Raw genomic sequence first — 24,680 nt, 5'->3', positions numbered from 1 at the left:
AAGTTAGTTTTGCAGTCACAATGTAAAGTCAAGGAAATATCCCACCACCTTAGATCGTACATCCAAATTCCAAAGCCTTAGAGAATAAGTCATATATGTTCAAAGAATTAATGCATCGTTGATTGTTCTTTCAAGTGATATCCTTTGCACAAAGTATTTGATATTGGCAACCCTTTAAAAAAAATGTATCGTCGTGAGCTGTAAAAGGAGTCATCAACATCTTGTATATATGTGGATTTTACTGAGTGAACACCACTTATTTGCACCGTTTAAACCCATCTATCATTCTCTCCCCTCTTTTTATTTGCTTTTCACTTAGTAGATTTTGCAAAGCATGTCCTCCTCCCATTATATAAGTTATCTCTTTTTAATTTTCACTTCCATCTCCATGCCACTTTCCCTCCTCCCATCCATCTACATCACTAAGTAAGTCGCTTTTACTGTCTGCCACCACCGAGAATAATTTACTAAACCTATCTATTAACAAACCATCTGATTACCAGAAAGAAGTATAATTAACCCCCATCCCCTATTATTCATTGCACAAAACTTAAAAACCAATTATCCTTGAATTCTCCACTCTATACCTCTAATGAGCAATGTCTTTCCACCACCTTAAGAAACAAAGTTGTAATCAGGTTCCACCAAAGTATGTTAGAATCTAACATCCAAAACAATATTTTTATTCTTAGAACAAGACATTCTTTCCTATAGCTAACAGAAATTTCCTATGGTTGTGGTACTTCATAATATGACTTTATATCTCTTTAATCCTAACTATAATCAAAACGCAATAATGCAATCATAATTCTTCACAATCTTGGTTTATAAAAAGATAGTCTATAAAAATCATTAATCACTACTAAAACTAATAAAGTAGTGACTAAATTTGGTACAAGAAATTATTTCCATTACTAATATTCTAGGGTCACCCATTTTGTTTTTGTCATGTGCAGAAAATGTAGTCACCCTGACAATGGGGGAGACCCATTGTTGTGTGTTAAGTAAGTGTCTGAAAGAATATCCCCAATCATGAGTGCATATCACAAGCCATGTCAAGTGTAATTAGTAACAGAGCTGTTTTATGATATTGACAACTAAAAAAGAAGGTATACGAATCATTCTCACTTTTGAAGGTCCACAAAAAAGCTTATAGTCTGATGAAAGAACCATTGGTTCAAGAATGGAATCATTAATTTGGGGCTAATTAAATTTCACTATTATCCTTTTTTTTATGAAGAGAGTAATATATGACATTATCTTTTGTAATTTTTTACATTTTTTTGTAGTTCTTTAAATAATCTTATTTAATTTCTTTGAGTTTAACTTTAAAGAAAATAAAAGCGACCCAGAGGTTAACAATGATGAGCTAAAAAGGATGAAGATAAAACTTACTGCTTAATCTTATAAATAGAAGGTAATCAAACTATTAAAGAAGTTACACATTTGAAACAAAAATTATATTTTTTATAAAATATTAAAAAATATATTATTATTATTATTATTATCATTATTATTTAGGGAGAGCAAGTAATAGACTCTTCAGCTTTGACGTAATTTGGGTATCTTATCCAATAATAAACACTTGACTTTGATAGATTAACAAGAATATCTATTGAACACTTCAATTACTTTACCGATGCAATTTGGTAATTCATTAACATAGTTTTGCTAGTAGAACTTTATAAAAGCAGTAGACTATATATGTTATGATCAGTATTTTATTCCCTAGGTTTGCAACAATTTTTTTCAGAAATCGAATTGAGTATTACTAAGGGTGCAAATTGTAATATGTCCTTGAATATGGTAATGGTAGAATTTTTATTTTTGTTAATTAGCTGAAGGTGGTAATGGCAGAATATTTAGTCGTAGGATATTTTTGGAAGTTGAAGGGAAAAGGAGGATAGCAATCAAAAGTGAATAAAAATTGAAAAAAACGACAAGAGAACGGGATAATGTGTTTTCGTTACTTTTGAAATGTTCTTGATAATAAGGGGGGTTGGTGGTCACTTCAAAACTATGTTCTACCTTTCCATGATTTAAATTGCGCATAAAAGTGCAATTCAATAATAATTTCAGAAACTAACCTCTTTATTTGACGAAAGCATTTTGGGTTGCTGCTGGTCCTCCGAAGTACACACAATAAGCTCGATCGACCTGTATCACAAGAACTTTACATGCCTCTGTAATTTTGTTTTTGCAAATATTTTCATTTCTATTTTTTAATGTCCACTCATCATGCATTATATCAATATTTATTCTCATGTTGACATCGTGCCACACATAACATAATACTTCAAAAAAAAAAAACATAGTACTTCAAATATTGAAATGCTTTAAAATTTTCTATTCTATATATATATATATAACCAAATTCCTTGAACATAACAACACAACATGAAGGGAACACAATACTATACACTATTCATTAATATAGTTAAAGTTAAAATAATCCAAGTTGGTCAATATTGTAGATTTGTGGAACACTAATTTATTTGTTTAAAAGTATATAATTAACATCGAATTAGTCTTTAATTAATAATTAAATGTACTATTAATTAATTTCTTATTGTCAAATTACATTGATCATTTTGGTTATTTTGATGTAAACACAAATCATCTGAGATCCAAATATTAAAGCTAAGTAATAATCTTAAGGAAAATTTTCAAGAAAAATGAGGTTAAGTCATAATCTTAAGGAAAATTTTCAAGTAAAATGAGGTTAAAGAAAATTTTACAACACATTGTGACAAATCAAGATTCAAATTCTTGTTAGGAGTGATATCCGTATTTAGTATTTTGTCATGTCTTAAAGGAGTGAGTGACACTGAATTGAAAGATAATACTTATGGAAAACCAAATAAAAGAAATACAGCAGACACTGTAAACATAGTTAATTGTCATCTTCTCACTGAGGAAACAACTTTTCATGCCTTGATGTTATACATGTCTCACTTGATTGTGATACATCTTACCTTAATGGATACCACTTTTGCAGTTGGCTTTTTCATCCTGTTCATTTTGGTAATCTTTTATTTGCAAAAATTAACGGAAAATGAAAGTTCATCTCGCATATGGTCCCCCTAAATAGGCAGTGATTCTGGTCCCTAGATTTTTCATAGACTTGTGCCAACTGCTGTTGTACCTCCTTCACTTTGCATTGTTTTGCCAAGCCCAATTTCACCACTCCTTTTACTAGTTGGCAGTGCTCGGATTCTGTACCAATTTTTTGTGTGTCCTACACCTAACTCATTTTCACTATTATCAACAACAGCCAAATATTTATGTACTGTAAAGGTCCACAAAGAGAAGAACTGATATCCCCACATTGAAGAATGATCCTAATCTGAGTGCGTGTCTTCAATGTAATGGGTTAAAGGAAACTATATGATATCAAAATTGACCATTGGTATGTGGATATGATGATCTTGTACAAGTTATTTGGAGCCACAAAGGACATTGTTAAAAAGACAGCTTTGTATGAAGCATGGTAAACAAAACGTACATGATTTGTTTCTTGTGCAGTAAAGGGTTAAATGAAACCTTGGGATCATGTTTGGCTAGTAGCTAAGCTTTTTAAACTAGAGCATAGTGTTGTTTAAGCAAAACTGTCATATCAATATATATTTAGCGAACATGCTAGTATTAGAAAGAGCAATATATAGCATATTTATCATCGAAAGGATGATATGATGCTGAAGTGTTGAAAGATAAATCCCACTACAAATTCTCAATCTTAATGCTGAAATTAACCTAAGCCGATTGGTTAACGTCTTTATCCTATTGTTGGATACTGCTGCATGAGGAGTTTGAGTAGTTTCAAACCTACTTGTCATCTCTATTGACAGAAAAATTTCATGAGAAAGCAACAAGATAAAGTTAATTAGCTACAAAGCAGCACTTGTTACTTCAAAGATCTCAATTAATTAAAAAATTTGAAGGTGAAGTGTTTAATGAAAGAAGATGCTAGACAGTTAGATGATCACTAGGTTGTAGTCCTTCAAACCCTGCAACAAGCTAGTAAATATATTTTGAAATTTCTTAAACCTGTATTTTGTAATGTGGTATTACATTATTTTGGTTTTATTTTTTAAAGATTAAATGTTTGATTCCATCAAAGTTAACCGAAAGTTTGAACAGAAATTAGTCAATTTACATGTAGTTGCAGCTAGCTAGAAGAGTTTCTCAAGGTTGTATCATCCACCCAAATCCCCTAGTCATCATGTTTTTCCAACTCTACAAGCCTATGGGCTTCCACACATTTCCTTATGCTGTAAACAGAAATTAAAGACTAGAAAGGCGAATCTATCAGCTTACAATGTTCCTCTACAAGTAGAGAATGTGACACATTCACGATGTTTAAAAGTGCATATGAGATTAATATTACCAATCTATATCTGCAACAAGACAGTGAAAATCAAGAACTAATGTAACTGGCAAATATTCATATATGAGTGCTAGCTAGGGCCTAATGCTTCTCCTAGTTTACCAACCATAAAGTAGCTCTCTCCACTCCATAGTTACCAACCAAGGGTACTCAAAGTCAAAAGCACCAACCCTCCATTGATTTTCGTCAACTTACCATTAAAAACTAATAAAAGTCACTCATAATTCACCTTTACCTAAGATATATATATATATATATGTATATATATATATATATGCACAAAATTAAGGATTCTTTTTCTTTGGAAGCTTTGATTTTCATTTCCAATAATCCTTTTCTTACTCCAGTTGTGACATTTTCTTTGAAGCCAAATGCTTCTTGCCCAACTTTAACATTTGATCGCTTATAAATTATCAACAATTCATCACTTTGAGGTTACAGCATGATATAGACACAAATAACTAAGAAGGATAGACAATAATTTTCTCTTTCAAAGGAAAAAGGTGAGTGCCAATTGCGGAGAAGCTCATAGCCTTTAATTTTCTGATAAACCGTGAGCTATAATGTCCTTACAATTGCACTATGGTCGTTGTGTATTAAAACAAAATACACAGAAGAAATATGTTTTTGTTATATATTAAGGGGTATAAATTAATTATGTATAACAAAAATATGTTACCGTTGTATATCTCTACCAATGGAAACCTATTTTTCAGGGGTATTTTGGTAAAAAAATCATCAAAAGACTAAAGGTGGACTTAGTAAACCAGTGTGAGAATATCAAGCCCTTCTTTGTTTGACATCTTGGGCTGCCGAAGCCTAATGCTGGTAATGGGTTCGTTTGGCTCAATTTGTAGAGCACACAAATATGAAAGTTGGTAAAACATAAACTATAATAATTAAAGTTAAAGATGAGAAATCAATTTATTTTAAGAGAAATTTTTTAAAGTTATTTTTTACTTTTATCATTTATTTCTTTGAAATTTTAAAAAATAAATTTTATAAATGTTAACCTGCAGCTTGTCGCTCCTTTTATTTTATTTTTTATTTTTTTAACTTTTTTTCTATGTTTTTTTTTAATCTTGGTATAGGAATAGGTGAAGTTTGATAAAAAAACAAAAAAAAAACAAAAATGCTCACTCACACTAAATAAGTTTAAAAATTAATTCTTTAATGTGTATTTTTCCTCAAAAAAAAAAAAAAAGAATCGAGCTACTGTTACAATCAAAAGCATTTTGCATTTTAAAATAAATCATTTCCCGATGACTGGAGACTGTATATCTGTTCCAACAGCTTCCCTGATAATTGAATAAATCTATGCTCATTTAGCTCAAATATATATATGATACCTTTTTCATTTCATAAATTAGTCGATATTAAATGCAGTATAAGTTTTAACATTAAAATAAGATATCTTTAACATCTATTTTTTAATACAAATGCAGATACCAACACGACTCTAAGATCCCACGGGCCAACATTACTTACTAGTTCACTCTAAATTCTTTTAAAACTTATTTATTCATTAAAAAAATAATAACAAATTTTCCTCCTTATTTAATTTATTATACAATAATCAAGTCAATATTTTAAAATCTTAAAAGAATCAAAGTCAGAATTTATTTTTTAAGATATCTAATGCATATAAATTAGAAAAAAAATCATATTTATTTCATTATAATTTTATACTTTCTCAGATTTTTGTTTTTGGTGAACTACACTTTCTCAATTTATTTCTTTGTATTTTTTATATAAAAATTGTTTCTATATAGTGGATTGAAATATATGTTCTAATTATATTTAAAATGTGATTAATAATTGTAAAACCGTAACTAAACAAATAAAAATAAAGGGATTTTAAGGATGAATTAAAAAATTCAAGATAAAAAATAAAAAGAAAAAATAAAAAAAACGAAATTATAGCAAAACATAATTTATCTTAAAAATTACATTTACACCGATTAGTACTATGTTATGCATTAATGTAGAATTTGGTTGAGATTGTGTCCAAGGAATTTATTGTTGTTGTTTTGAGAAAACTCCTGTAGTAGTAGTAATTAAGAAATCGAGGAGCAAGAACAGAGAGAAGAAGGGGTTTGTTATTCTCCATCCATATCGATGAAGGGCAAAAGGTTTCTATCAGTGCCTGTGTTGGCAGTGTTTTTGTTAATGCTTTTTGTGTATTACTCTTCAATCTTCGTCTTCCTCCAAGATTGGCTCGGTTTGCAGAGTTCCCCTGGCACTTTGAATGCGTTCCTTTTCTCTCTCTTTGCCTCTCTATCCCTCTTCTCTTTTTTCTCTTGCGTTCTCACTGACCCCGGCCACGTCCCTTCTTCCTACGCCCCAGATGTTGAATTCTCCAAAGATGTAATCTTTTTTCACATCTCTATCATGGGTCTGTGTTTAATCAATCACAGTGTTTACACTTTCTGTTTTGGAAAGTGATCTGGGTTCTTAAGTGTGTGGCTTCTTGTGTCCCTTATGTGAATCAAAGTAGGAAATTGAACTGAGATTCTCTGTATTGTCAATGGATCAATGCTGCAGGTGTTTCATTTTAGCTGTTATGCATGGTTATTGAATAATTTATGGTGCTTAAATTATAGCTGTTTGCACTTTATACAACACACACACACACACACACATACATACATATATTTCTTGTTGGAGATCCTACATTGACGACTAGTGATATGGCTAACATGGTGTATATAAGTGTAGGAGGCAACTCTCACTTTATGAGCTAGTTTTTGGGTCGAGTTAGGTGCAAACTCAAATTCTGAGATTTGTATGATTAGATTCTCTGGCATTTTGCTCTCCCCGCATTGTGATTTTTTATGGCCAAGGATTTAAGTGTTTTGCTTCTACATTATCTGAAGTTGCTGATGTGTTTATGAGTTATGACAGATTAAGGTGTTGATATTGTTATGTTTTCTTTCATGTAATCTATTTTGTTTGATTTGCTGCTGAGTTCCTTGATTGACTTGTTGCAGAATGCAGAACAGAAGAAATGTGACAAGTGCTTTGCATACAAGCCTCCCAGGACCCATCATTGTCGAGTTTGCAGAAGGTGTATTCTGAAAATGGTAGGTCGGTTGCGTCTCGGCAATTGATTTTACTTTGAGCTTGAATTTCACATTTGAGTTCCTGAAGTAAGGATTTATTTTGACCATTTTATTTGATGGCTAAATATGATGTAGGATCATCACTGCTTGTGGATAAATAACTGTGTTGGTTATTGGAATTATAAGGCTTTCTTTGTTTTTGTATTCTATGCCACCATGGCAAGTATTTATTCTACGGTATATTTCCAATCTGGCATCTACTGGTTCTGTAGTGAACAGGATTCCTATTTGACATAAGCTTTTACAATGTGCAGATCATATTTATGAGCTGTGTATTTCAGAAGGACTGGGATCCCATTAAAGGAAGTTCTCTTAAGATCTTTTATGTAAGTTGCATGCTATAATTTATAAATGTTCTGATATATATGCAATAGATTTGTGCTCCTGTTAGACATATAAGGAAATTGTAGGCCATATGTATTTCTCCTTTCTAAAGGCTATTATCAGTTCATACTTCAAACTCTTTCAAAGCATTTTATGCCTTTTGAATCATTAAGTTAATTTCAGCTGCTTGAATTTTTCATAGTTACTTGTATTCTATTCATGTTATTACATGTCTCCTTCTAGTTTGTTCAATTGCAAATAATCCTAAATGACATTGTCCTCCAATTATAAGTCGAGGCATTTTCTTAAGTTGAGAGAGAACCCTTATGCATTTCCTTCATTAGTTTGCTTAAATTACATTTTTACTTCAAAATATTTGATATATATATATGTTGTATGTTGCATAATGGGTTTTGTAGTAGCTACAACAACAGCAATTGATAGAGGACTAGGAAGCTACAAAGGGCCTATTATGTCTGTAATTTTTTGTTGGTTTAATTGGGCCTTTTATTGGGACTTTGTAATTGACTTCTTAGTTTTATTAGTTAGCAGGTGTTTAGCTTGTTGGGCTCTTGTGCTAAATGGACCTTTTTAGTTAGGAATATAAATATGATGCTCTAAACATTTTGTAAAGATAGATTTGGATGAAATTTGAGATTAGCCTTTGTGGTAAGTGAGAGTTCTCTCTTGGTTCTTGGATTGGAACCTTTTTATTCTTATCTCTTTTGTTTTGATATTTCTTAACCCTTTTGATTCCATTTATTGAGTTTTTGATGCTGAAATTTGTGATCCATGCCAATGAAGTCAATGATTAAGTAGGTCTACATTAGAAGCAAATGGGATGGGCCACAACTGAGAGATCCCAAACTGGCCCAATAATTAGTTAGAGAAGTTGTTAATCATTTAGTTACATTTGTATTCTAACAGTTAGGGAAAAGGGGGCTAGCTGAGATTGTTGATGAGATAGAAGAGTCTTGAGTCTCTTGAATTTCTGTATGAATTTCATTTGCACTGTGCCCAGTTTACACTGAGTCTAGTCTGGAATTCAGTTCTTCAATAAAGTAAGATCCATTTTTTTCGTTAATTTTGCAGTGCCAGTGTAACAATTGGCATTCGAGTTCTTAGATCTAGTGAGTGACACAAGATCCAATCAAGAAAAGGGTTGTGGGAGACCATAAGATACAATAGTTGTGACTGATAGAGATCTTGAAACCCATCAAGAGCAGGTGTAACAGTAGGTAGTGGAGTTGCAGAGATAGATGGATGCAACACAGGGAAAATCGCAAGACCTTGGAGACTGATGGTGCTGGTACAGAGACTGTGCGACAGAAATCCTGAAGTGGGTGCAGGACCTGAAGGATCAATTGCCTGTCTGGTTGCAGAAGTTTATCGGGAGAAACCACTTGGATTTGTTGCTCATGGGAAATCTAGATTAGTTTGCTGCTTGTGTCGCTATGTTTTTTGTAGTGAGACAAACCATTCCGTATTCTATCGATACTCATCCCAATTCCCAAGTTCAGGATATCTATTTAATTGTTTGAGTTGATGCCATTGTCATTCCATGCTGTGATGAGATGAGGCTGGAATCTATCAATTGAAACATCTTTGATTATTTTCAGACTAAGGATTTGGGTCACCTTAAGTATTTTCTGGTATTGAGATGGCTCAATCTGCCACTAGTGTTGCAATATCCTAGAAGGTGTGCGCTGGTTTGTGGACAGCAGTCCCATGGATCCAAACGGCAAACTTGTGTAGGACAGAAGAGTCACTGCACATACTTCTTTGTAGTACTTTTAATTTATGACAAATATGTTCTCTACTGTGATAGACAGTGAAACACATTAAATAAACGGTTTCTCAATAGACTCCTTTCTCTAACCACACTTATTTTCGTCACAAGTAAATGATGAAGCAACCTGGTTTTATTTTCCCTATTTAAGTTATAATTATAAACTTATAATTAGCAACATAGAGACAGAGAATGAGACTTTACATGGTTTTCTGTTGAGAAAACATACTTAAACCTTGGGTAACTTGTTCTTTTATTAATCCTTAATTGTCTTAAATCATAAACTAACAATAAGACTTATGAATGGTGTTTAGGTCTTGTATGGAACAATGGTGGTGGGCTTGACCATAACCCTTTTGACTCTTTTTGGATGGCATGTCTACCTTATCCTTCATAACATGACAACCATAGAGGTGGGTTTTCAGTTGAATGTATTCCACTAAAATACCATGTCTTTATTTATTTCTTGGAGATGTCATTTTGTGCCTTTTTTCCCAGTATTATGAAGGAAATCGTGCAAAATGGTTGGCTATGAAGTCTGGGCAGAGCTACCGGCATCCATTCAACATTGGCGCATACAAGAACATTACTTTGGTCTCTCCCTATTCTGTGGTCTTTACTGGCATTAATTTGCACATATGTACTTATGGTGTTTCTTACCTAACATTCATCTGTTTATTTATCAGGTTTTAGGTCCAAACATGCTGAAATGGTTATGTCCCACGGCAGTAAGCCATCTGAAGGATGGGGTTAGCTTCCCCACGTTACGTGATAATTCTTAAAACTTTCTGGTCTGGCCAAGTCATGAACCAAAGCAGGTCATGCATATGGATCTTGAAATGAGGAATTAAGAACTCATTCATCTGAATTTGATATTCAGAAAAGAGTTTAAAGAGAAAAGACAATTGATCAACAAGCTTTGAGAAAGTAAAGCTTATGCAACGCGTTGATAGATATCTTTACCAAAAATGTTTCAATGTCTGTCTTTCAACAGCTTGGCTTCATCGTAGATTGTTGAAAATGGAAACTTTATTTAGAGCTTGTAAATCAGGTAACACAATTTTACTCCAATTTTATTCCTGACAGTAGAATTCAGTCTTAGCACATATCTAGAGTAATTGCAGGTATGTCGCAAAGGCCTTTTCATAGTGTTAAAGGAGAGTTTTAGATTTTGTTTGTAGGTTTAGCCATATTGGTTGTGGCATCTTTTATGTTCATTTCGTTATTGAGAAATGATCTTCAATTTCCTGTGTGTAAAATTGATGATTGATGATTATATGACTTCTATGTATTTTCTGTTCATCTTATTGTATAATGACTTCTAAATATGCTCTCAAAATTAGTTCCATCTTTGTTCTAATAGTAAAAGGACAAATTAATCCCTCCCTCCCACGTGAAGCAAAGGAATTCGAGTGTGTCCCATGTATTTTGGATATTTATCTATTTTATAGATATTCACTTTCGTGTAGTTGGCTTTAAAATCATTAGATGAATGCGGTCATGAGCTTTTTACATTTTTTTTTAAACCAAATTACATCAACTTTCTTTTGGTTAAGCTGAATATGAAGACTTTCCCTATGATTTTAGAGATTTAATAAAGTCTCCTTTGCTGATAACAAAGCTAGTAAAGTATATATGTGAAAAAACAAAGAATAGTTTTCTGTTCTCATATTATTTTCATTGACATTGATAGGTAGGATGATTATATTCAGCAATTCAGCAAAATTAGCTGAAAGTTGATAGTTGAAAGTTTTTCAACTAGCTTGTTAAATCATAAATGTTTGACATCGAATTAGCTAAAAAATGTTAAATTACATAAATAAACATATTTATATGACATTTTTATATAAATTTTAATTTTATTTATGGATAAAAATATATTTTGAGGTGTTATAATTGAGTTTTTTAATTAATTTTAACTCTTGTAATTTTTATTTAATGATGAATTATTTTTATTACATTTTTTATATTATGTATTCTACTATTAATCTTATATATTAAAATATTTTTAATCAAATTTAAAATAAAATAAAAAATACTCTTAAATAGGCATTATGTTTTTATTAAGTTAATTAGTGTAATTAAAATAAGTTGTCTAATATAAAATTATTAAAAAAAGTAGAAAAATAAAATTAATCTAAGATTTATCATTGTCAATTTTGTGAAGTATAATGTTAAAATAATAAATTAAATAGTGTAATAAGAAAATGTGTAGAAGGAATAAATTTCTAATTCACAACATATATCTTAAATATTTCACTTTAAATTTAATTTGAAATCTGAAAATGTTTTGTTTTGTTTTTATTCTAATTCTAATATCAGTATTATTATATGTCCTATATTACTTTCATTTTTATTAAAAAAAAATCGTCAAATTAAATCCAAATTATGCTAAGGATGTATGACACCCTGGGAGTATTACCTTAATACAGCTAAATTTCATCCTCAAAGAATGGACCTCAAGGCCAAGGGAGATATATACTACACCAATTCTAGTTATACCAAGCAAAGTAGACACTGAGGACCTTTACCCTCTAGAGTCTAGACCCTTACAGTGGTCTATGCCATCATCTTACAATATATCAAACTTTGACTTCCCATATTATACAGACATACATGCTCTCACAACATGGGTTCTCACGTTACTAAACCTTACTCATGATTTAATAGTTAGTAATTTGGTACATTTTCTTCTCATCGGGTGAAGATAATATTACACTAAATTTAGAGTATTACAACTTATCTTAAAACATTTACGCATTTGAAATAATATAATGTGTTATGGATTGCGCCTATTGGGTTTAGGCCCAATTGTATATGAATCATTTTGGTCCAAACACTGGAATTGCCCAAAGTCAAAAGCATATTTAAGGAATAAGAGTCTTAACATAGTACACCTTTAAAGGATCTCATTTTGGGTTTGCGATGTAGTTATTTTACCAACACACAAAGGGTGTGTTTTTTTCCCCACTTCCCCTATTGCTTCCGGAAGCAATTCAAGAATCGCAGAAAGCAATTGCCTGCACAAAGATAGTTATTATTGCTCGAGAGGCGTTGAGCCCTATCCTAGGAAATCTAACTTACCTTAGCCTACATAAATTCTGCACTATTACTGCAGTAAATAAACATTTTGTATAAATTGTCACTCTAGTAAAATTCATAGGCTATATTCCGTAAAATTAGTTAAAAAACTAGTTGAAGGTTAAAAAAAGTTAGCTGAAAATTAGAGAATTAACTTATTAAATTATGAGTGTTCGATAAAATTAACTGTTGAAGTAATTAAAAAATATAAAATGATAGAAAAATAATAAAATTATAATTTATTTGAAAAATATAATAAAAAAATTGAATAAATGTATTGAAGATAAAAATGAAAGAAAACATAAAAAACTAGAAGCTAGTATTTAAAAAAATGTTATTTAGGCTATGTTGGACAAGATATTTCGGTTAGCTTCTAGTTTTTTTTATTAACTGAAAAATTTGTTTGCTTTTTTAGTAAATAAAGTCTTTTTTAGTAATTTCTAGTATTTTCTAAAATAATTGAAATATCTTTACCAATTTAAGTGTTTGACTTTTATTATTACTCACTTATTTTCCGCAACTTCTCATTCCGATCTAATTTATTGTTTCTAATTCTATTATTTGACTGACGGATAGCAAGCATATAAGGAGGTAAAATCTGTTGCTATTTATAGCCTCCAACGACAGGATGCTTCGTCTAGTTTTTGTTAAATCATAGTCCAGTGCTTCATGGCTGTGAACATTAAATCTTAAAATGTAACACCAACTTTCTCAAAGATTTGGCACCAAAACAGAGTAACAAGAATTTGTTGTACTAAGAGCATACTCTAGGATTAAACAGTCTAAATAACATCAACAAATAAGTGTTCCATATATGTAATGACTCGGATACATTTCCACCTCACCAAAGCCTAGTAACTGGTAACAATAATTTGAGGAGGTGATTCTTCTCCACAGGAAGCTGGGAATGGCACTGCTTCCACTACAGACTTTGGGCTGGTAATTTTATTTTACCCTTTGTGAATCTTGTCATCGATCGTAAGAGCCAAACTTTTATGATAAATATGCACATGGAACCAAGGATCGTCCCTAATAGAAAAATCCAAAGTACCATCATTTGAGTTATACGGAACTACTCTTTGAGACGTAGCTAATTCCAGCAAATTAAACAAGGCCATTTTCTGAAATGCAAAAGGGGTCAAACAATTGCTCGATGTGATTGATAATCCCCAATGAATCTCGAATAACGGGAGGGAAGATCATCAATTTAGTCCAAGAACTTTGAACCCCCTACTCCTTCATGAGCCACACAACAAAATTAGCTTCCTTAGAGTCAAAGACAGTCTCTTGAGAAACCTAACACAGAACGGCCACAAATCTTGCGACCATCACAGTCTCCATGAGGAACACTTAAGCATATTCCAACGTGGCCAAATCAAGGGATAGAATCACCCATTGAACATCATCACTTGCACCTCTTGGTCCATTAGTAGCTGCTATCCAGTTAAGAGCTCCACACTCACAAATTTGCCTTGCAAAGTAGCGGGATGACGCGGGAAATTTTTAATCACTGCCCAACAATTAATTTGCATTTGCACCACCAAAGGTTCGTAAAAAGCGATTTTTTTAGTAGTCAAGATGTTCCCCAGTCGTTTGACGAGGACGATGTTCCACTTCAACAACTAGTAACAATTTGTACATGTCATTGACGTGATAGTAGCCAAAGCCATGATAAGTAATATTACTACTGCTTGCAGTGGCAGAAGACCTAACCCTAATTGCTAATCGTCTGGAACTGATCAATCTGACATCTGATGGAAGGGTTGCACAATGTGACATCAAGGCTATAAATACCATACAAACACATTAAGCCATTGCAGGAACCTAGAACGTGGAAACGGCCTTCATTGTGAAGCAACGATATATGTTTGGGGCTGAGATGGGTTTTGGAACACTGATTGCACAGAGTAAGATAGGATTTGGCAGGACTCGCAGTATAGGGAAGAGACCAATCGCATGTTTGGATCGGAGGTTGAGGTGCGAAGAATTGAGGATAGGAGGAGACTAGGGCATTCCATACGCATCTGAATCGCAGAAAGGACCTCACCGGAACCCTAAGAAGAATCTCTGAGGTCAGTTCTTCTAACACCGGCAATGACAGGCACAGAGAGAGACCCATTAGAAGAATTTGCTCACTCTTTTTCTACTAAGTACTAACTAGGGAAGACAATGATGAGTATATCTGTCGATCGAGTAACAACTCCTCCTCGTATCCTATCCGCTACCTTACCTTAAAGTTCACGGTGGTGACAAAAAAAAATATAAGATTTTTTAGGAAATCTATACTCTCTCCTCCATTATTATTTGTAAAATTTAAGTTTAAAATGATGCTTTTTTATAAAATAAAAGTTTACAATAGTATTTATTCTTTTTATAAAATTTAATATATGATATATTTCTTTCATTAATTATTTTTAACTGAGAAATATTCTTAATTAAAAGAAGAGATAAAATATATTGGCTAACAATTAAAAGAGATAAGAATAATAATGACATAAATAATTTTGAAAAAAGTTATAAATTTATAAAAAAAATTATTATTATTAATTAAATTAATCTTTTTTCTTAATTCTAATGAATTAAGTAATTGAGACTTATAATAGAAATAGAGGAAGTATTTAATATTTAATTTAATATAATTTCATCAAATCTAACTTTATTTTTTTATCTATCAAGTTATTGAACAAAGTTTTATTATTAAAATGTTTTCAATATACTATACATGACATATATATATATAGAGAGAGAGTGTTATACATTGTTAACAAATTAAAATCAACTTTAATCTCTCTTTTAAGCTAATTATTGTGAAGAATTTAATGATCATTCATTAATAATATAAAATAATGTTATTATAATCTGAATTTGATCGACAGGTTGAATTGGAAATCTGATCCGTGTCCTGTTGGAGTTACTCGTTTGATCAGATATGTTATTAATCTGAAGATTACATCATAATTACATGTATCATGATTCGTACAAACACGTTTATCACAATAACTCATCAAAGACTTTTAAAAAGTGTGAGTCTAGCCTTTTAATTAAATAGGTTAGGTCAGATCAGACTTTATGTACACTAAGTCGTAGGCCGGCTTAACTTATTCCCACCCCTAATTACCATTAAGCTAAGACACCATTTTGTTAAATGTTATACAAACATTATATATCCAATTAGTTGTTGAGATAAAATTTGACATATTTTAATTTTACCAGAAAAAATATATATAAAAAATTTTACAAAACAAAATTCAAATAAACTTTTTAATTTTAGAAGGATAAAAAATATATTTTAGTTTTTTATTATTAGTCATTATGATATTATCATGAAATATTCATTAATTTTATGGATAATTAATTTAACTTAACGAGATTTTTTCTGTTAATTATGTTTTTTATTTACAAATTCAAATCCGAGACATACCTAAAGAAATGAACTATGTTTTTTACATTTAAAAAATATTATATATATATATATATAATATTAATTTTTTGTAAAACAATAGTAAGTTATAACGTTACTCTTTAATTAAAATAATACCCGCCATTATGTTTTTCCTCTAGAACTTAAGGCAACAAGTTGGTGGACATCAGACAATCTGATAATGTGTGGGTGCAGCTAGCTATCACCTATGAGTTGTCAGGTTTCATCAGGTCACATGTTTTGCCTAGAGATATCATCATAACACTTAGCTAAAATGAAGTGTAGAGGAAAAATGAATTATTAAATTAATCCTTAAAATATTTATAAAAAAATTGTCCACTGAAATAACATAGATCGAGTTTCATATATATTAATAACTCTCAGCATGCAAATTAATTAATATAAAATTGTTTCAACTTAATTATAATATTGAGTTGTAAGACTTGTAGTTACATTTATTTTTAATGCTGAGGGAAAGAAAAGACAAGAACAGAAAAGGAAACTAAGGCCTTAGGAACAAAACTCCCAAAGCATTCGGTAAAAGGTTAGGCTTAAGACTATTAGGGCAAAGATAAAAAGTAATCAAATGATCAACCCCTTGAGCATCATCGATCCTTAGCAAGAAAATCTGCAATTTGGTTCCCCTCCCTCAAGGTATGCTTAAACTAAAGAATCCAATCCTGCTGCCATAAAGCCTTGATCTTGGAGACTATCGGGTAGTAAGGATGAGTTGCCTTCACTTCATTTTTTATGAAGTTAAGATCACAGAGAATCCGATTCACCCACCAAATTGCAAATACCTTCTGGCCACAAAATGCTTAAGCCGTGATAAAAGGCTTATAGTTACATTAAATACATGGATGAGAGCTTTAACACCTAATACATTTAAAATTCGAGATCCCATTCATTACTTTGGAATGAAGTTAATATAAATTTTTTTCATACGCAAATATTAAACAGTACTGCGTTAGAGCATTAATTAAGTAAGAAGGAAAAATATTTTATTGAGATTTGTAAAATTATGTTTCTTCATAATTTTTAAATGCACTTTCATATGATTTTCAATAAAAAAAATTAATTTTTTAATCATGTTATTAATATAAAATATTCACTTGTATTACTATTAATTAATCTATGTTAAAAAATTAGTTGTTAATTTTCTCTTTTGATTTTTTAAGCAGTGCGCGCTAGAAGCAAAATCCTTTTTTATAAGTATATTCTTAAGTTGGAGACTTTTCTTATTTTGAATCGAGACACTTTTCTCATTTTTTAGACCATAAATAATTTTTATAAGAGAAACAATTATATATGATCAGTAAGGAACTGTTGACTAATTAACTTAATTTTGTGCCAAGAATATCAATATATCATGGAGATGAAGACTTTTGTTTCATACAAAAGACTTAATAATATGTTTTTTAGTTTCTTAAAAATTTGAAGTATTTTTGTTTTGATCCCTCATAAAAAATTTATTTATTTTTAGTCTTTCAAATTTATAAAAATGTTATTTTTAATTTCCTAACTTTACTTTGGGAGACTAAAAATAGCAAAAACAATATGCTCGATTTAGTTTCTTAAATTTATTTTAGAAGATATTTAAAATAGTATTTTATGAATTTAAGAGATTAAAAAAATAAAATTTTAATTAAAGGAAAAAAAACTAAAAATATATTTATGAAATATTAATATGATGGATGCAGAAAAAGCATATGCTAACATTTTTCTTTGTCATCAAGGTATATGTATACCAGAGAGAGAGAGAGAGAGAGAGCAGGCTAGGACAACGGGACCTACAGGGAAAAGAAGGTTTCGATTTCGACGAATTAATGCATGGAAATTTGATTGATGGTATATTTTTTTTTTGTCTCTGGTAAAATTGATAATGCTATTTTACATAGAAGAAATCTGGCATATGTATAGTTGGTGTTGCAAGTAGTCATTGATTATTGACGAAGGGTTCTATTAATTGGTGGATTCTGACATGTGGATAAGTATGTGCGAAATCTAGAAAATGAATAAAAATAATGTGATCGAATTTTGGTCGAGTTGGAGATAATATCTTATTATGGTTCTGAGACTAATTGCTTTTAAGGCCAAAGACAAATCTTGTCAAGCCAAACAGAGTTGTGTGAGTGCAAAGCTGGTGGGGATACATATATGTGTTTCATCACAGTTATTATTATTATTTTCTTTTTTAAATCAAGCTTGGCCACGTATATATCCTTATGTCTTTTCTTTCGTGGTCAAAATTGGATGCTTGATCATGTTACATCTAATTTAGATGGCATTATTGAATGCTTATGAGTGCTTAAGGAAATATTATATTCCTTTCATCCCATATATAACAAGTATCATAGGAAAAAAATAAAATAAAAATATAATTTAGTTAGTTGAATAAAATGTATAAATGATTATATATCTCTTGATATCTATGTGTTGATTTCTATGAATAAAAAATATAAGAAAAAAATTATTAAAATAAATGTTATTTAAGTTTTTTAATGTAATATTGATTTTTTCATTTATATAGTATTATTGATGGTCAACAAAAATCATAAATGAATTAACGATGATAAAATTAATTTTATAAAATTATTATTATGTGTAAGTACCTAAAATAATACTTATTATGCCACAAAGGAAGTAAATAATTTCATACTCTCATCTCCAAGTTTCATATTATTGTCACCATCGATTATTCTTTTCATTATTAGGAAACAAATTCAGTGACTTTAGAAGGGGAAGTTATAGCGACTTTTTCCATTTTTAGACTATTAGATTAATTTGATGGTTTAGATTTTGTCATTTGTTTTTAAAAAATATTTTTAACAATATTATAGCCTGCATAGACTTACAATTTTTAATTAAGTTCCTGAACAATATGTTATTTTTAAATAGGTCTCTGAATTATTATTTTTAATTAGATTTCTGAACTTATATTTTTTTTTAGTTAGATCTTATTAGGGATCTAATTAAAAAATAAATATAAGTTCAAAGGCTTATTTGAAAAAATAATTCAGGAACCTAATTAAAATTTATCAAAATAGTTCAAAGACATGTAACCAATGATATATTAATAATGATATTATCAAAAATGATATTTATTGGTTTGTAAAAATGATAAACATTTTGAGATAAATTAAAATATCTCAATTAGTCCCGTATAATAATAGGCGTGGGAATTTATCTAAAAAGATGACGTGGGAATTAAGTAAAAAAAAAATGTTTTCATTTGCCTATATATAAACAAAAGAATTCACTAGCTCTTAAACAAAAAAAAAAAAAAAAGAATTCGCTAGAAACCATAAAGGATATATTTTTTAGCAGCCTGAGTTTTTTGCGAACATGATGATGTCCATGTTCAATGTAACATTACGTGGCACTGAATCTTCCAGAGTCCAGTGTAGCTACCATATTATGTATTAGAAACAAAGATCTGTTTATAAATAATTGATGCTAATGATTTAAATAATTGGAGATTTGAAAAATTAATTCCATATTTGACACATTATAGTATAGAATGTATGTGTTTGGGCTTAACATATCCGAAATACACGTAATACGAGACAAAGATAGACTGTTGTGACATTGATCCAGCTACCATATTAATATTATTGGCACAATAAAAATAAAGATCCATAAATTTGTGAGTGATCAATATATACAAATAATTCAGAAGTATGACAAGCATATCTTATCAACAATGTGGATGATTTCCATATATATATATATATATATATATATGGAAATATGTACATGACTGTTTTGAGTTCTATATCATTATAAATAAATGATTAATTATTTTCTATGACACTTATGTCAAAAAAAAATTTATGCATGATACTGACATTTGTTGTTTTTTATAATTTAAAAAATATATTAAAGGTGAATTTTATTGATTGAATTTAAAACATTTTAAAATTATGCTCCTATACTAATATGCCCTTGGTGGTAAACTTATCCATGTTTCACGCAATTTCTTTTGACTTTATTAACTGTCGTCAATGGTAAACTTGTCTATGTTTCACGCAATATCTTTTTTACTTAACATAATTGACAACTATACACTTTATTATGTATGATAAAATATGTACATGACTGTTTTGGGTTTTATATTATTTTAAATAAATGATTAATTATTATATATGACACTTCTGTCAAAAAATTGTTATGTATGATACTAACATTAGTTGATTTTATAATTTAAAAAATATATTAGTGGTGATTTTTATTGATTGAATTTAAAACTTTTTAAAATTATGCTGCTATATTAATATGTCTTAGCTTGGAGGTAAACTTATCCATGTTTCACGTAATTTCGTTTGACTTTATTAATTGCCGTTAGTGGTAAACTTGTTCATGTTTCACGCAATATCTTTTTTACTTAACATAATTGATAGATATACACTTTATTGATAACGGACCAATATGTTCAACCAACTAAGTTATATTTTCTTATCTCATATCGACCAATAGATAAAAAAAAATAATTATAATTATTTTCTTGCATCTATAACAATAGATAAAAAAAAAATACCGTTTCCTTGTCTCTCTTTTTACAAGACATATATATCTATTTATAATTATTTTCATAAATAAACCCATATTCTTAGTTAGAGGATAACATGGGAAAAAGAATGTAAACACAAAAAATGAATATGATACAATAAGTAATTTTTTGATTTATTAACCTTTATTTTCCCATAACTTTTCACTCTCTTTTTCCTTACTAGAGAAGACCCAAATACATCATCTCTCCAAACCTAACCGCATAAACTACTCCTCCTCAAATTTTCCTTTATCTCACGACACCCATTCAATTCACCTTACTTAAAGTTTTCTTCTTTCTAATTTGAATCCATTAATATCTTTTTTTTTCATATTATTTTAGTCTTGCTGCATTCTCTATTCTTGCTACAATTTGGACCTTTTGTTATATGGGTTTCAGGTTTAGGAGATTTTCCTTCGCAGATGTTTGCTCCTATTGTTTTGTGTTCTACTTTTGATTAGTGCGGCAGGCTGCAGCATGAGGTAATGCTCTTTTTTTTATTATTATTGTGTTATTATATCCCTTTATTTTTTTTCTATTTATTGTGTGATTAGGAAGATTATCTGTAAAAGAAAATCCAAATAAATCCTTGCCTTAGTTAATTTGGATGGCTATATGTTGCAAATGGATCGAGAAGAGCAGCAATTATGTGTTACAGGATAGGACCGTTGCATTTGTGGGTCTAGGCATTCGTTGCATTTGTGGGTCTAGGCATTTGTAAGTATTGATTTTCTATCGGTCAGCGTGTTCTTGGGGGAGAGTAATATGGAAAGGTGTCAATTGGGGAAATAAAGATTGATAGGATATTTGCCTTTAGTCCATTCTTCATTTTTTCATTATTTATTTTCGCATGTTTACTATCTTCTTTTTTACTTATTTTTGTTTTCTATGTTTCATAGTCTTCTTCTATTTATAAAAGAAAAATTCTCTCCATGAACTGTATGTTGGAAATAATCAAAGTTTCACACATAACAAAATATAAGCTATAAAAATACCTTGTTGATACATGAAAAGAGAATGATCCGAAGTGCTATGAGAGAATCCGAGTGTATGAACAAAATCAACAAATCTCTTATACCAAGCCCGCAATACCTGTTTAAGCTCGTATAGAGACTTCTTTAAGAGACAAACATGATTAAGTTTTTGTGGGTCCCTAAAACTCATAGGCTGATACATGTAAGAAGACAACCTCATTAAGTTCACCATGTAAGAAGACATTTTTGACGTCAAGTTGATGAATGGGTTATGCCTTAGACAAAGTCAAACTCAGAACTGTGCGAATGGGTCTAGTTGAGTTTTTCCATTACCTACAAGATAGACTTTATGTCTCTCAAAAGAATCATCAACCCCAAAAGTTAGCTCAAGGGGTGAGAGTTGTCCCTCAATTTTATATTCTAATGTGGAATTACTTTTAACCGATGTGGGACTTGAATTATTTTCGACACTATACATGTTAATGTTTCAAAGCTTTTTACATACTTGGCAATTGACATCTTAGGTTCATCTGTTCTTCGACTTCTATAAATTGTGTGTGCCTTTGATGTTAACTTCTACTTAATTGTGTGTACTTCTTTGCTTTTCTCTTTTTTTTGATGTAGAAAATATCATCTCTTTAGATTTGTTCTTTTTACATATATAAATTCCTCATTCTTTCTATTTTTACTGTTTCTTTCTTTCTTTATTTATTTTAAAAAAAATTGTACATTTCATAATGTAGAAAATATCATCTCTTTGGATTTGTTCTTTTTACAAATATAAATTCCTCATTCTTTCTATTTTTACTGTTTTTTTTTCTTTCTTTCTTTTTTATTAAAAAAATGTACATTGCGTGTCATGCAGGAAATGACCATTATTGCAACTTGCTCCAATACATTCGCATCAATGGGGTTAATTCAAGCTCACCTTTTGTCATTCTGTTGCATCAGAAAAGGGTGATAATGTGATATCTTGTCTCCAATTTGACATGAAATAGGGAGAGCATGTGGCTAATGTTTGTTGGCAGAGGAGAGAGAGGAAGGACAAACAAAGGAAGAATCGGAAGTGTGATTCCTTCGAAGAAAGGAAAATTCAAATATTTATTTCTTTTATGTTTGCATCTCAGATGGTTATATATTAATTTCTTTTATATGTTTAATTAAATTTGTAGAGTTATTTGAATTCTCAAGTTTATCAATACATGTTGTATCAAGGTGTTTTTCATTTCTTCCTCACTTTTTAATAACTATACTAATCAAATTTTGAGGAGCATAAGTGAATTTGGTTGATTTAACTCCAAGGGTCTGATGCTGCTGGCATGAGACTTAGAATCGGTCCAATGGTTTGTGAAGTTAAATTGTAGATGGCCGGTGTTTGGATGATCAATGTTAAGAACGTATGTTGACATGCTAAGTTGCAGTTCACTTGAAGCCATAGGTGTTTGAGAGAACAAACATGATGAGCCAACAATTTCAACTGCATATTTCCTTTCCCGGTAGACATGATGAATTTTATATGTTTAATATATTGTAATAGTTTGATTGACATGTATATTAATTTTGATCTATTAATTCATTTTTCACTTAATACATGATATCTCTATTATTTTTTTGTTATTTGTTATTCTCGATTTAATAATTTATTTATTTTCTCAATACCTGTATTTTAAAAAATATTAAATTAAATTAGTATAAATGTTATAAAATGTTATGATATATCAAATTTAGTGCAAGAAAAATGTTTGCATTTGCATGTAGGGAGAACGAGCAAGGCAATGGATAAAAAACCTAAAATTGAAGGAAGAAAGAGATAATGCAGTTTTTGTTTAGAAAAGAAGAGATAGTATGTAATTACTACGTAGAAAATGGGATAAAAATTGAGTGTAGTTACTCATCATTTGGTGGTCCCGTGCAGTTTCACTCTAGTAGTTGAAGGGTAAAATATAAAAATAATACTTCGGAATAATAGAAATGTAAATATTATGAAACTAATGTATCAAATTTAGCACATTAAAAATATGACATCACAATAAAAATGTGAACACATAAACATAACTTATATTTTTGTTAGTAATAATTATCTTTGATATTTTTTTTGGTTAAAATCAACTAATGAATGTCCAAAATAAAAGAAATGTATAAGTATCATAACATTTTCAACAAAATAATTCAAGATAACTATACTGTAAACAGTACTGCAAATTGTCACATGTATAAAGAGAGAAAAAGAATCCGTTTATACAAAAAATAGGAGTTAATAAAATTAAGGGTGAGCATGAGATTATTCTCTTTTAATTAGATATTTCAAGTTTAAATATTATATAAACGATAATTTTATAATTTATAATAATTTTATTTGACTAGAATAAAATATAAAAAAATAGTTAATGCTAATACCAGTACATACGAATCCGATCCAAATGTATTTAAAATATGACAACCAACCAAAGTATCTGATCCAAAACAAAAGTGCCCTTTCAAACAACTACTGCATTCATTACTTGAAAAAGGTACGGATAGGATACATTTAACGTGTGTTTCAGAGGAAGCGGAAAATCGACAGCTTATTCAAATAATTGATTGAAAACATCAAAATATGATTAACGAAATTAACTGGCAGATGTCTGAAACCAGTTTGATAAATGATGAACCCAGATAATATACATTATATACTATAATTGAAATACGATTATAATATACTTTTATATAATTTTAGTTATCGTGCAATATAATTAAAAACTATTGAATAAGTAATATATAAAGTATTTTTAATTAGTTAATAATATAAAAAAATTACATTCACAATATATTAAAATTTAATTCATTCAAGTTATTGCAAAGAATGGACGATAAGCGATGCTAGCAATATTTCAGTCAAATCAATTAGTTTTAATTAAAAAAATAGAAAATGTTAACTAAGACTGAATTTTGACAGGAACTATAAGACTAATTAAGAAATAAAAAAGGTTTAGGAAATATCTTACAAAAACACTTTCATTGTGATTTTCAATACATCTCTACTGTAATTTTCAA

At 30.0% G+C, this 24,680-nt stretch overlaps 1 protein-coding gene and 1 long non-coding RNA gene across 3 annotated transcripts; both read left to right on the top strand.

Moving 5' to 3' along the window:
- Window positions 1-6,401: 6,401 nt before the first annotated feature.
- Window positions 6,402-10,948, top strand: LOC114401785 (probable protein S-acyltransferase 15). 2 transcript variants are annotated; one of them, XM_028364374.1, is made up of 7 exons: window positions 6,402-6,754; window positions 7,378-7,470; window positions 7,585-7,686; window positions 7,764-7,835; window positions 9,937-10,035; window positions 10,121-10,216; window positions 10,309-10,948. In XM_028364374.1, exons 1-7 carry the CDS (start codon window positions 6,506-6,508, stop codon window positions 10,402-10,404), a joined length of 807 nt encoding a protein of 268 aa, XP_028220175.1. In that variant the 5' UTR covers window positions 6,402-6,505; the 3' UTR covers window positions 10,405-10,948. The 2 variants fall into 2 exon arrangements, with proteins under 2 accessions (XP_028220175.1, XP_028220176.1); XM_028364375.1 differs by lacking the exon at window positions 7,585-7,686.
- A 9,951-nt stretch (window positions 10,949-20,899) lies between these two features.
- Window positions 20,900-22,872, top strand: LOC114402075. Its single transcript, XR_003664387.1, has 2 exons — window positions 20,900-21,155; window positions 22,513-22,872. It is a non-coding gene; the product is annotated as an uncharacterized LOC114402075 (long non-coding RNA).
- The last annotated feature ends 1,808 nt before the right edge of the window (window positions 22,873-24,680 follow it).

This window comes from Glycine soja, chromosome 20 (genome assembly GCF_004193775.1).
Source record: "Glycine soja cultivar W05 chromosome 20, ASM419377v2, whole genome shotgun sequence".
NCBI lineage: Eukaryota > Viridiplantae > Streptophyta > Magnoliopsida > Fabales > Fabaceae > Glycine > Glycine soja.
Note: the sequence above shows the minus strand (reverse complement) of the source record. Positions and strands in the feature narration are given on the sequence as shown.

Bases quoted from the DNA above. Each gene is read 5' to 3' on its own strand.
- LOC114401785 (XM_028364374.1), top strand. From the start codon at position 6,506: ATGAAGGGCAAAAGGTTTCTATCAGTGCCTGTGTTGGCAGTGTTTTTG. The intron at 6,755-7,377 runs GTAATCTTTTTT...GACTTGTTGCAG, and splicing joins ATGTTGAATTCTCCAAAGAT to AATGCAGAACAGAAGAAATG. The intron at 10,036-10,120 runs GTGGGTTTTCAG...CTTTTTTCCCAG, and splicing joins ATAACATGACAACCATAGAG to TATTATGAAGGAAATCGTGC.